The 12,949-nt window shown below is 33.5% G+C and overlaps 1 protein-coding gene across 5 annotated transcripts; it reads right to left on the bottom strand.

Annotated features, from left to right (window-relative positions):
- Positions 1–2,247: 2,247 nt before the first annotated feature.
- On the bottom strand, positions 2,248–12,212 carry LOC133297708 (respiratory burst oxidase homolog protein A-like). Of its 5 annotated transcripts, XM_061496891.1 has the most exons (15): positions 11,739–12,212; positions 11,428–11,693; positions 11,068–11,227; positions 10,765–10,813; positions 8,732–8,845; positions 6,986–7,408; positions 4,995–5,381; positions 4,797–4,892; positions 4,454–4,569; positions 4,176–4,343; positions 3,911–4,070; positions 3,568–3,765; positions 3,322–3,450; positions 3,103–3,181; positions 2,248–3,017 (listed from the first exon to the last, which is right to left on the bottom strand). In XM_061496891.1, the coding sequence occupies exons 1-15, from the start codon at positions 12,020–12,022 to the stop codon at positions 2,908–2,910; spliced, it is 2,739 nt and encodes a 912-aa protein (XP_061352875.1). In that variant the 5' UTR covers positions 12,023–12,212; the 3' UTR covers positions 2,248–2,907. The 5 variants fall into 5 exon arrangements, with proteins under 5 accessions (XP_061352875.1, XP_061352876.1, XP_061352877.1 ...); XM_061496892.1 differs by having other exon boundaries at positions 3,568–3,745; positions 3,918–4,070; positions 11,068–11,220; positions 11,424–12,212; XM_061496893.1 differs by having other exon boundaries at positions 3,568–3,718; positions 3,918–4,070; positions 11,068–11,220; positions 11,424–12,212.
- Positions 12,213–12,949: the final 737 nt, after the last annotated feature.

Raw genomic sequence — 12,949 nt, 5'->3', positions numbered from 1 at the left:
ATAATTGTTGATTTTCGTCAATCAACGGTTATAATTTATTTGGTAAAATTATACTTTTTAATTAATTAAAAACCTCACTCTATCTCGGTATGTACATCAACTCATCATAAACCAAATCGACATTTAAATGAGTCATAATCTCATCCAAAAATATAAAAATACCTCATAGTTGTAACATTTACAAAAAAAAATTAAAAAATATTCCATTCACACCTTCGATTGATTTTTTGGATCAATTAATTTTTCGTACAATACTAAAGTGAAAAAAAATATTTATCATTTTAAAAGATATAATTTTTTATCATTTTGAATAAAATGATCTTATTTTGATGCATATCATGATTTCATTTAAAACAACACAAATTTATATCATTTCTTTTAAAATGACATATTTTTTCAAAATAAAATTATAATCTGATGTTCTCATATGTTAAATATCTATGGGACAGGAGAATATAAAAATATTTGCCACTCTAAAAAATTTCATCAAATACATCATCAAAATATAAGCGATTTCCAATCTTTTCATAGCATCTTCTAAGTGAACAACATATCTATTGACCACTTTGATAAATATTCTTCTTTCCAAATTTATTTTTTCAACATGACTTATCTTTAAGATTTGCACTTTATATCTTTTTCATGCACCTGCTTTTAAATATTGTACACAAAGTATCACTTTGATTCACGTTCGGACAAAAACATTAACCTTGCTAGCTCACGTTTTTGGGCCTAGGCTCTTCTTTTTCATTCCAAAAATAGGCAGAGTTAAAATAAAAATATTTAAATAATTAAAAACCAAAAAAGTTATTGAACATAACTGCATAAAAAAACGTCAATACAAAAATCATTGAGAAATAAGTTTAAAATTTTAGTAACTTAATATTAAAATAGTAAACTGTTAGACATAAAATCATTCTTCTAAAATTTCATATAAATAGTATAATTTTAACATACTTGAGGAAGGTTGTTTACCAAAAAAAAAAAAGATTGAGCAAGGTTATACTTACAAATTTTTTTTCTTACAAGCATATCTTATCACCGTTGATTTTCGTCAATCAAAGGTTATCGTTTTAGCAAATTAAATTTATTAATTAATTATTAATTCACAATAAATGATAACCGTTGATTGACGAAAATTAACGGTGATAAAATATGATGATAAGAAGTTGTAAAAATAAAAGGTTGTAAGTATAACTTTCTTTCTACATATTAGACTGATAATATTTATATTTTTAAAACCAAAACGGTGTTACTTTAAATAGAACACAGCAATATCTAAAACCCTTGCCAAAAGACAATTCCAGCGAACTGGTGCCTTTCGGAACCATCATTTACGAGTGGATCAAGATTCAAGAGGGATGCAAATAAGCGTCTAAATGGGCCAGGCTAATCTAGCTACAGCCCGACCTACATTGAGCCCAGCTCAGTCCAGCCCGGCCTTTCAGAAAAAAGTAGAGTAGACTTAGGTTTATAAAAAAAAAATTAACAAATAGGCCATAGGCCAATTTTGTCAAGCCCGGCCTACAGCCTTGTAGGCTGGCCTATTTAATTTATTAAAATAAAATAATAAAATAATATTTATTTTAGGTGGTAATGAGTATCTTGTTGGATTATGATGTTATTGATAAAGATCTTGCAATAATACTCTTCTTTCCCTTGTCTTATGGTGGTTTAATGATTTTTAGATGAATGACATTCTCTTGTAGACTTTATTTCAGCATCCAGTAATTGTATTTTTTTTTTATTTTCCCCATTTCTTTGACTCTATTTCTCTATGATATACGTTCTAGAGTTGGGGTATTATGTTGACTCTTTATTGTTTGTCATTTTTTTCTTATGAGAAGTACTAGTGCATGCATGAATGAAACTTTCTTTGCTCTATACAATTAATTTTTTTGCTTAGTATCTACAGTGGGAGGCCTACAAGGCCTGTAGGCCATGTCAGTCTTTTTTATTTTTAAAAATAGACCAAATTTGGCCTACAAATAAAGCCTTTAATAGGCCAATACGCCTGTTAAGCTGAATTTTTTTTACGTAGGCTTCGGCCAAGAAGGTCAAAGCCCGACCCAGCCCAGCCTATTTACAACTCTAGATGCAAACGATATACAGTAAGCATAGGAGTTTGGAAAAGACAACAGGAAACCCAGTTCTCAATACACTTTGGATCCGGGACGTAAACGATGTCCAGATATTTTGGGATGAAAATTATTTTAAGAACGATAATTATTTCAATATTAATGGGGGCAATGAGCAGAGGGGAAATAATTAAACAATTATTGTTCTTATGGAAAAAAGAACAATAATTGTTTAATATTTGTTCGCCACTAAAAGGATAAGAAAAAGAACACACTATACCAGTCTCATGTACAGTATATATACTATATAGATCTCCTCTCCCTCCCGAGGTAAGAAATCCAAGCAGAAGAAGCAGGGGTGAATCACCAGTTTCACCCTCACTCTTCTAGAAAGATTCCTGGGAGGAAAACGAGGAATTTGGTCTTGAAAAGTCACCCTGTCCCACTCCTTAGTCCTCTACCCAACTTCTTCTATCACTTTCAAAACTGTCTATATCGTCGTCCTATTGATGTATATGCCAAATATCTATGCGGCCCTCCAGGATATAAATAACGTCAACGGTCCAACTTAGCTGTACCGCACTGTTGCTGGAGTCCAGTACGCGCATATCTCCTTTGCGCTGCCGCCACGTGTATGATGAAATGCCCAGCCATCTTGCTGGACGATATGTACAATGCTTCACTTTCTATACACAGAAGGTTTTAGCTTATTCAACAAAATCTTAAAATCTGGCTACGACAAGTTGCTAAAATGACGGGTTTAAGCTGTCATGTACTTGTGTTAAATCGTGGTACAGAACTACAGATGGGAAAGCTCCGTCCAAATTCCCTAGAAATGCTCCTTGTGGAACTCAAATTTTGTTGAACCTTTTTCGTTGAACTCGAAGCAGAGCTTGCTTAGTTCTTTGGCCAAAACTGGTGCGCCACAATAAAATACCCCTGATACGAATTTAAGGCAGCCACGATGTCAGTACAAGATGAAAACAAAGTCTACAGAATGGATGCTTGATGGGGATTGACTGACCTATTCGTCCATTGCAGTGCTTAGAACATATTTTAGAGAAAACCTTCTTCCAGTTAGGCCTGGCAAAATGAGTTCGCACCTGACAGTAAATTATAAGAAGCAAATCGAGGGTTAAAATCTACTTACGCAAGACTGAAAAACAAGCTTTGGATGACTCTCTTTTATTTTTCCGAAACTGAAACGCATACGTGTAAGTAAAAGGTAAAGTCAATGGCTTACCCTAGTCCCAGAAACAACATCAAATCCATTTTTTGCATGGTTGAGGGCTTGCACCATGGTGATGAGGGCGGATCTGGCATCCCCTTCCTCGTATACGCTAGTCAAGTAGTTGTGCATTTCAATAACACCCTGCAGTCCATAATTAGAACTAAAACATTAGCTAATGCACATGATACTTATTCATCTGGCAGCAGGGGAAAGGAATACTAAGAAAGATAAGTAAATATTCTATATAATAATTAATACCCTTTGATCAAGTTCATCAACTTCATTCATAACCCCTTTAAACCAATCGAAAGAACCTTGCTCTCTTGTTACCCAGTAGAAATAAGCGTTGGTAGTCTTCAGTGTTTTTTTCCGTTTAGGAGAAATTTTGTTAAGAGACGGTGAATCTGTACTCCCAACGCTAAGATCCGAACCTCTACTTGAATCAGAGACTGAATCCTGGATAGAAGCCACCACGGTTGTTACTCATATTAGACTTCTATAAAGACCTTTGAATAATGGTCAATATGACAAGGCTTATGCGACACATCATTGGTTATTATATGAAAAAGGATGCTTAATACTTTGTTGCGTTAAAACTCACCGCCAGCTCCTCCGTTTTGATAATGTTGTTGAGAAGATCTTTTAGAATACTGATAAAAGGTGTTGCTCCTATTCCTAGACCGACAAGTAACAGGACATCATATTTTCTGTAGTCTTGTGCTGGCGCACCGTAAGGTCCATCAATCTTCAGCTTTGGCAAACTGTATCAGTTATTAAGACCAAGAAGATAGCCGGAATATGAGTATAATTATTTGTCCTAAGGACGAAATTACAAGGCAAACACATATGGCAGGCCCATCAAGTACCTTTTCTTCGTCGTTTCATCAGCCCTGAGAAGCCCACTCTTCCCAGCTACGGGAGGCTCACAGGCCTCAGAGAATACCCTTTTAAGCTCCTGAGTCCAATCTCCCAGTTGTCTTATGTGAACACTCAGGTAGTCATTGTCAGGGGCTGAGGTAATAGAAAATGGATGCCTGTCATACAGGCATTGTATTATTATTATTAGTGGTGAAATTCACATAAAGCACGAGAAATTCACAATACTTGGTGCAAAACAAGGCAGAAAAACAAAATTGCTACTTACCACTCAAATGGAGAAACAGCAGGACATTGCACAAACATGTATTGTCCGCTCTTGTAACGAAATTGAGGTGGCTTCGACATTTGTAAAGTAAGAACATTTCCAGGATAAATGGCAACCTACATGTTTTTCACAATACGAATTAAAGACCCGTTATCCGAAGCAGGGATGGAGTTGCGCGTAGGTTTTTGGTCCCTACAGTTTTTAGCATTCTTCCCTTGGGATGCACACAATTAGCCCAAAGCAATTGTAAGCAAAATAAGTAAAACGCCGAATTTATAATGAATTTGAATATTCATTTAGAATAGCCTAACTCTACTTATTTATTTATCTTTACTCTGCTCACCTTTATAAGATGGACTGTGTACAAACCAGAACGGAAGAATCTGAGTGTTCTTTCTCCCACATAAAGTAAAATTGGAACTGCAAGATACATCCATGTCTGAAAACAGATATCAACGTGTCAGGTAACAAATCACCGACAAGTAAAAAGCATTTAGTAATGCTCCTAAATAATTGAAATCTGATAATAAAAATTACATACCGTTTTAAGGTACCATTTGTGCACGAAGTAAAGATTTACACCGTGAATGATGAGCAGGAGATAGACAATGACAAATAGGTGGTGTGAATACCAGAAAGCATTGAAACCAGTGAGCCTATTAAATGGTTTAGGCAGCTTAATAAGGTTTCTCCTGAACCATTTTGTTGCAAGCGTAAATGCTATTGCCATAAAAACCACCATCAAAATTCCAGTCATACCCTCGACCCCTATAACAAGGTCTCCGTAAGTGGGTTTATGATCACCAAATACGCCATTCAAATACTTCTTGTAAACATATTCAGGCGCATTTACAAGTCTTGGAAAATCACAAGCAAGGTGGTCACCGGCATGAAGTATAACACCAATCACTATGGCCGCAGCAATTGTCTGCAAGCATCCATAACTAAACATTATATGCTTCCCTAGAAGACCACATAAATTATTTTTTATGTTTTCTGTTTGTTTCCTCTAGTTTCTTGGCAGAGAAAGGATTTTAATCTTTTTGGTCCACTCCTGTTTGGGAATGGATCCTCAACTATCGTTGGATAAATTAACTGTCATTATTTTCTCATTCTCTATTCTAATGCACTCTCATCGTTTTTTGTAAAATCATGTCCTATAAAAGCTGATATAACTTGTGAAAAATGCTAAAAATATTTACATGATTAATAAATTAGATGATATATCCTAAAAAAAAGCTATTGTAAGTAATTTAATCTTTCACTTATAAGTTGCGATGATACAATAGAAAATGAAGACTAGTGTTGATGTAAGATTGAGTTCTTGGCGAACCTTATTCATAATCATAGCAATATATAATATGATTTAAAATTATAAATGTTGTATTATAAAATGGGATAGATCATTTTACCTACTTTGCCTACCCCTCTCAACACCATTAGATTACAAGTTCATCTAAAGATAGAGATTTGCAGAGTAAAATAACCCTTTCATCCCTTTCTCTCTCCACCGTTTGATAGCTTGTAATCTAATGGTGTTGAGAGGGGTAGGCAACAAAAATAGTAGACAGAATAACTTATCTCTTATAAAATTTCATGTTTGATATATTATTATGTACAGGTTTACTGTAAACCTGATTATTTAATAACATATTGCTTTGACAAGATTTTAACTCTTATCAATTAGATTTTAAGTGAGCTTTCTTTATTTATAGGATTTGATTTTAATTATAAAATTCGTTTAATAATATCATCAAAATATGTATGTTCAATCCAGTATATCAAAATTAAAATCAGTTAATAATAATTACAGTTTACATTTTTCACTTAATCTAGAGGAGAATAAGCCTGAACTGGAGTACAGTTCACTAAATCTCTAATTCAACTTATTTTGTTCATCATTTTGTAAGGGAATAACATTTCTGAATGTGTGTGTAACAAAATAAAATTTTATACCAAAAACAGAAATGTTATTCCCTTTGTAAAATTCATTGATTACTTTAAAAATATATTAATTAATGATTTATTTTCCAAATAATAAAAAAGAGCTTTTCGATACAAAATTACAAGTTGCTACTAAGATAACGATAAGTTGACTATTAGTTATTACAGGAAGGTATAAAGTTAACATGATAAAATTAAATTATCAACACACAATAGAAGATTACTAATAATAAGATGAGTTTTACTAACAAGTTGAATAAGAAAATTCAGTAAAAAATTAAAATTTTAAAATATTAATTAAAAGTAAAACACTTTAAGTTTTATTAAATATTTTACCTTTCGTTTAATACTTTTTTATTTTTAATTTGATAATCAATATCGTTAGGATAGAAAATCCACAATAATATAAGAATAATTATGTTGTTAATAATCATAAAAGAGTGCAAAAACAATCTTAGAATATCTTCATCCGATAGTATCAACGTAGACAAGAGCAAATATAGCTTTGGAATTATTATTATTGATGGCAGCCACTTACTTTTAAATGAGCATTCAAGATGTTTCCTTGTGATGGAGTGTTGTGCGTACCTTGTGAAAGTTGATGTTATCATCAAAAGGTACAATGTAAGCCAGCTTGGTGGACCGGAGCCAAGTTATGGTGTTTCTGCATACGGGCAAGAGTATAAGTGCCATGTTGAACTTAAGAGTCTCAGCCGCACCTTTCGCCGTGGGTAGACAGTAACCCATGATATGATAAGCATCTTTTCGCTTGTACTGAATGAACTTCCACGTAAACAGCCCCATCATTATGGAAATCCACAATGTTAAAATCCAAAGTCTCTTCCAATTTTCTTGCAAATAGTAGAGCAGCCTGCGGCTCATCCTACGTATCGGACTTCTCTTCCTTAGTCCCTGTAAGTTCTGGCTCAAAGCTTGACTTGTGTAGCTTAGAGCTTGGCTGTAGTTGAGGTACGTGTCCTTTTGTAACAGAAGCGTCTCCAATTGCCATAGCTGCGGTAACACAATGAACATAAAAAATGCCGCAAAACTATCAGAGGTTGAATCATAAATGAAAAATATATTTCAACATGTCATCTATATTATTAACGAGAATTTCCTAGACTGACGAAGAGGCAGAAAGGCCCTCTTGGGAACTCAAGCATGATGAAAGATGTACCTTAGAAACACCACTCAGCAGGAATGAATTCACATGGTCGATATTCAATAATGCATCAGTCAGTAAACGACTCCTTTTCCTTCACTCATTCACCTCCAACATAAACTAATATGGCCTAATTGCAGTTTTCAATTTACCCCATAAGGGGAATTCAATTATTCTAAACTAACAATTTAGAGAGAAAAGTTAAATGAGTTTATTTGATGAAATCTTCTCCAGCTTAAGATCAGCCGGCAATAACTGCAATTCCACTTAGCCATAGAAATTCCTACCCACCATAATGTCTACATTTAATTAGTTTTACCTAAAATTTTGAGATGCCAAATATAATAGACTTATATTAAAATAGGATACGCTGGTAAATGCCTGAGTTGAGCGTATAAATTCTCAAGAGTTTTATGCATCAGACGACCAAACATTTTTTAGATTTGTGTAGTATATAGAGTAACAAAAAAAAATTACAATGCAGTAAAACTAGAGCATCTTGACCCCCGAACTATTTCTAGCGCAACTCATTAAAAAAATAAACATCTTTGACCAATCAACTATGATGGATATCTTCTAAAAATTTTATATTGGTTAAATAAATTAATAAGGTCAGTGCAATACATAAGTGAGTGATTTGACGTAACAGCTTAATCATATTAAATACATAATCACAAAGGCATCTGTAATTGAGTTTTTGTTTGTTAAATTGACTGACTCGGAAAAAGGATGAATAAGATTGCATAATAAGACTTTTAAGTAGCCACTATTTTCCTAATATTAATGATGTTGGGACAATCAAATCATGTTTCTAATCCTCAGCAAGTTTGTGTTTGTAAAAGCAAGTCTAGGGTGCTATTTGACTGTCGTGTGATTTGCTCACTTTCAATTTCGCTCAACTTTGGACTAAAGAAAGGTGCGATGCTGGTCAAGCGTTGAATTAATTAGTTAGTATACATAAATCAAATTAAGACGGCAAAAAAAATAAAAATAAATAAAATTTAGCAATAGAAACCCATCCACGGACTGTTATGAAACAATAATGTCTACCACGTACCATAACCTTTAACATGCTAAGATTTTTTTTTATGACCTAAATATATTGGGAATTAGAATATATGAATGCATTATTAATAAATTCAGATATATTATCGTATGTAGAGAATTCCCACCTCGATGTAGCCAAGTCTTTCGGGGTCTAACTCTTCCATGATCAGAGCTGCATATTCTTCGGCCTGCTCCTTCAATCTGGATAACTTATTTGCTGAAGCGCTTAGCATGATGATCTGGAAATCAAATGAAATATAACAATTGTTTAATGCAAGTTTTACTTTTAAAAAGTAACATTAATTAGTCTCACAACAAAAGTTTTCCACAAATTTATAAATTCTCAGTTGGGGCAATCATCACATCAGGTGAGGGAGGTATCATCAGGTAGAGCCGTGGGTGAAAAAAATTTGTGTGAGATATCTTTATATGCAAAGGTGCCATTTTCGGATTTTGAAAAGCTTTAGCTGAATACTACATGTTATGCACCGTGGCCTATTGATTGGTGATTAATCAAATTAATGTAAAGCCGTGTATTTTACAAAACAAGCAACGAAACTATTAACTTTTATATTTGGCGGTTTGACGTATGGCATTTCCTGTTTTATGACGACTCTGCCCCGACCAACTCCACTGAAAATGACTCCTTTATGATTCATGAATTCCAAGAAATTAGTTTAATCAGATAAACGGTACTGTCATCTGCATGCAATGATAGTGCCATCTGTACGAGCAAAGCCGGAAAAGTAAGACCTAGTCCACTGAGCTCTTAATGGGTACCAGCTAATATCAATATTTACAACATGGGAAACGTCTTGAGCAGGAACACTGAATATTAGTAATTAATTTTATCAAATATACATCTGCACATTAAAAATTTTGTATCAGTTGTACGCTTTGTTTTATATAAAAAAATTGTAAATATCTCCAAAAAAAAAAAAAGTTTTGTAAAATTGAAAAAATGTATTAAATATATTTTTTATTTTTGTATATAAAAGAAATAAATAATGTAAAAAATTTGTGCAAACATCATTATTCTAATGTTTTTAACCGTTATGAGGAAAAGTTCACCCATTCCTGCCGACAGCTGAGAATGATTACTAATACTCAGGTTGACATCAGACGTATGGGGCCTACGGGCTACGTAACAAACATTACACGAAAAATAGCTAGCAAAGGAAGTATTAACGGGAATGCACTTTTTGGCCGATTCCGTCCTCTGGTTTTAGTTAATGACTGTAATATTTCTATATCGAACACGTTATATTGTTTTCATACTTTCCTTCTTTGGAGGGGTAAAAAAAGAGAGAGGGCATATTTTTGAAATATATAACCTATTATCATCGTCTGTAGAGAAAGGAAAAAGAAGAAGAAGAGAGTATATGTTGAAATATATAATTTATTATCTTCGTTTGAAGAGACAATAAAAAAGATGTAGTATAAAAACGATGTAATAAAAATATAGAAATTATTATTATTTAATTATCCTTTCAACGATGTTAGCATACATCCATGTTACAAATTAAAAAATAAAAAACACAATTAACATTTAATATTGTAATAATTAGAAATTGTTCATGTTTTTATTGAGAAAATTATTAACAACAAATATTTGGAAAAGAAAAAGATCAGATGGGAAATAGTTCATTATTTAAAATTTAAAACTAAAATAAAATAAACAACACAAAAACAATATATACATAAAAAGTCATATGTATACTATTAACGGTGTAAATTATGAGTTCGTTATATAAAGAGGTAAATCAGTTTTTGCTTAATTAATAAAAAAAAAGCTAACATTTTTAAAGAAAAAATTCCTCCAGTTGTGACACGTGATGAAGTTTAACAAAAATTTTATTTTATAAAGTTCTTGAAACATGTGAATTTTTATTTTAACAAGAAGGAAAAAAAATGCCCTTAATTAGCTTACTATGCTAAGTTCATTTTTATTTTTGAAGTTGTTCACTATGCTACCTTCAACTATGAGAAGCGCTTAAATTGCTATATCAAAAAAATTCAAGTGCAAATTTTTTTAAAAGAAAATAAATTCAGTAAACAAATTCAAATTATTTTGGCGAACATTAACAAATTTTTGTTGATAAAAAACAAGAGAGATAAAGTTTGGGATTAAAATAAGGAACAAAAAATTGTTCAATACCTCTTTCACTTCTTCTTCCGCGATTCTGCCATCTTCATTTTTGTCCACCCTGGGAAGATAAATAAATTTAAAATAAGAAATAGAGAAAAAGAAAGGCAAGTAAGGATTATGATCGAAATTACGAACAAGGAAAATATCTACGCTTTGTGGATATTTAATTACTAAAAGAAATTACCGTGACATTTAATTAAGATTGAGTGTTTATTATGGGCATGCAAATACTAGCTTAAAGATAAGAAAGGATAACGTGGGAAAATTAATTAATTAGTACTTTAAAATAATATTTAATCAATCAATGATTACATATCGAAGAAGATCTGGAGTCGCGAATCAAAACTTTGATCGGTAATTTGCGACCAGAACTCGTAAAGTTCATCTCTGCTGATCTTTTCAACCTTCAGTCTCTGTCTCCGACTCAGAGCATCAAATAGTTCCAGAGCGAACTCCTTAGAATCTCTCATCCCTTCAGAAAAACAAAAACTCTTGAAGAAAAAATGGCAAGTAAAAGATTTTGCAAGATCAAGCTAAGTTTTAAGCCACAAAATTGGCGAAACACAATGGACTCAAACAAGGAATGAAAATGCTTTTAGGATCAAGAATCGAAATGATTAACGCATATGCACAATGCAAGAATCTGAATTAAAATTTGAAAAAGGAACGGACCTATGCATTGCGCAAAATCGGTGCGGTAGAGAAAACCGTCCTTGGCAAAGCTATCGAAATTTCTCTGCACCTCGTTCCAGCCATCAACACCATTGGATTTACTGCTGATAAATTTGAGTCCACGGATTGCTTTCTTAGCACCGGACCGACTGCGATCAAGCTGAGCGCGTTGCTTCCTAAGATCTCGAGCTACCAACGCCGTTTCAGACACGCCGTGACTCCACGAGAACCGCCGCAGCTCCGCCTTAAGCTCCTGTGAGAACTGCCTTGCCTTGGCAAACGCCTCGGCTTTCAGCTCCTGCGAGAACTGCCGCAACCTGTTGGAAGAGCTCCTCCTGACCGTCGGCGACCTCGCATCGGATGCCGGAGTTTCGTTTCCGCTAGTAGCGACACCATCGTTGACGTTAATGACAGTAATCGGCTCAACGCCGCGGAGAACGATGGTGTGGTCGTCTTGAAGATCAAGAGTGACCTCAACATACTCGTCGGAGAAGGAGTTGTACTCAGTTTCCGGCGAAGTTCCGGTACTCACGGCTGCTTTATCCGGAACGGTGTCGGACGCCCATCGGCGTTCGTGCCTCGGAACACCATTCATTGATTAGACAAAACAGAAGAATGTATATGATTTTTCCTTTTTTTTGGTAGACAAGAATGTATATAATTTAATTATACATATGTGTGTATATATATATATATACTTCGGAAAAATATGTTATGCGATGCGATTGGGAGTGCGTTGCTGACGTGCGCGAGTGGTTGAAGGAAGTTATTCGAATGGGTTGGAGAGAGTAGAGTTTAGGCCCGGGTGATTGATGAAGAGGTGAAAGGTAGAAGGCGTTCAGAATCTATAAGAAAAAGACAAAAAAACGCATTCAGAGCTAAATGTTTGACTGAAGAAAAGGACAACGCCACAATGGTTTTGCTTTCGCAGCATAAATCAAAGGAAGCCAAGCACAATTGTTGTATAAGTTAGGAATAATGAGACACGCGAAGATCAAAGAGTGATGGAATAGTGTTACGTAATATGTATAATTTATTTTAAAATTGTAGAGATTTATGTGAAAACATAAATTCTTACTTATATTAAATAGAAAATTTAAAATTTCGAATCTCACCAACACCATCTGGGGAGGAGCATAAATACCGTAATTATTGGACTTGCACCCGAACTCTGGATTAATTCCATAGGCGGCTCAAAGAGTTGAACCCGTAGAAATATCGGGAGATTCTGATTCGCCTCAAAGAGATAATTAGGATCAGTTTCTAAAAAAAAATAGAAAATTTAAAATGAAAAAAGAAATCATAAAGTATAAAAAAAAAGTACAAAAGCTACTGGTAACTAGTAAGGGATGCTTTAATATATTGTAAGCAATTTCTTTTTGGCAACTTATTATAAGCAATTTATTCATATATAATAGGAAAAATTTTAAAAATCTCCTTATAACTTTCTTCATAATTATTTACTTTCTTCGCAAAATTTTAAATTATTTATCTCTTGATTTAAAATTTTATTATTATTTAT

This window comes from Gastrolobium bilobum, unplaced genomic scaffold (genome assembly GCF_033153095.1).
Source record: "Gastrolobium bilobum isolate Gb01-03AN ecotype WA unplaced genomic scaffold, APGP_CSIRO_Gbil_v1 utg58868, whole genome shotgun sequence".
In the NCBI taxonomy this organism is placed as follows: Eukaryota; Viridiplantae; Streptophyta; class Magnoliopsida; order Fabales; family Fabaceae; genus Gastrolobium; species Gastrolobium bilobum.
Note: the sequence above shows the minus strand (reverse complement) of the source record. Positions and strands in the feature narration are given on the sequence as shown.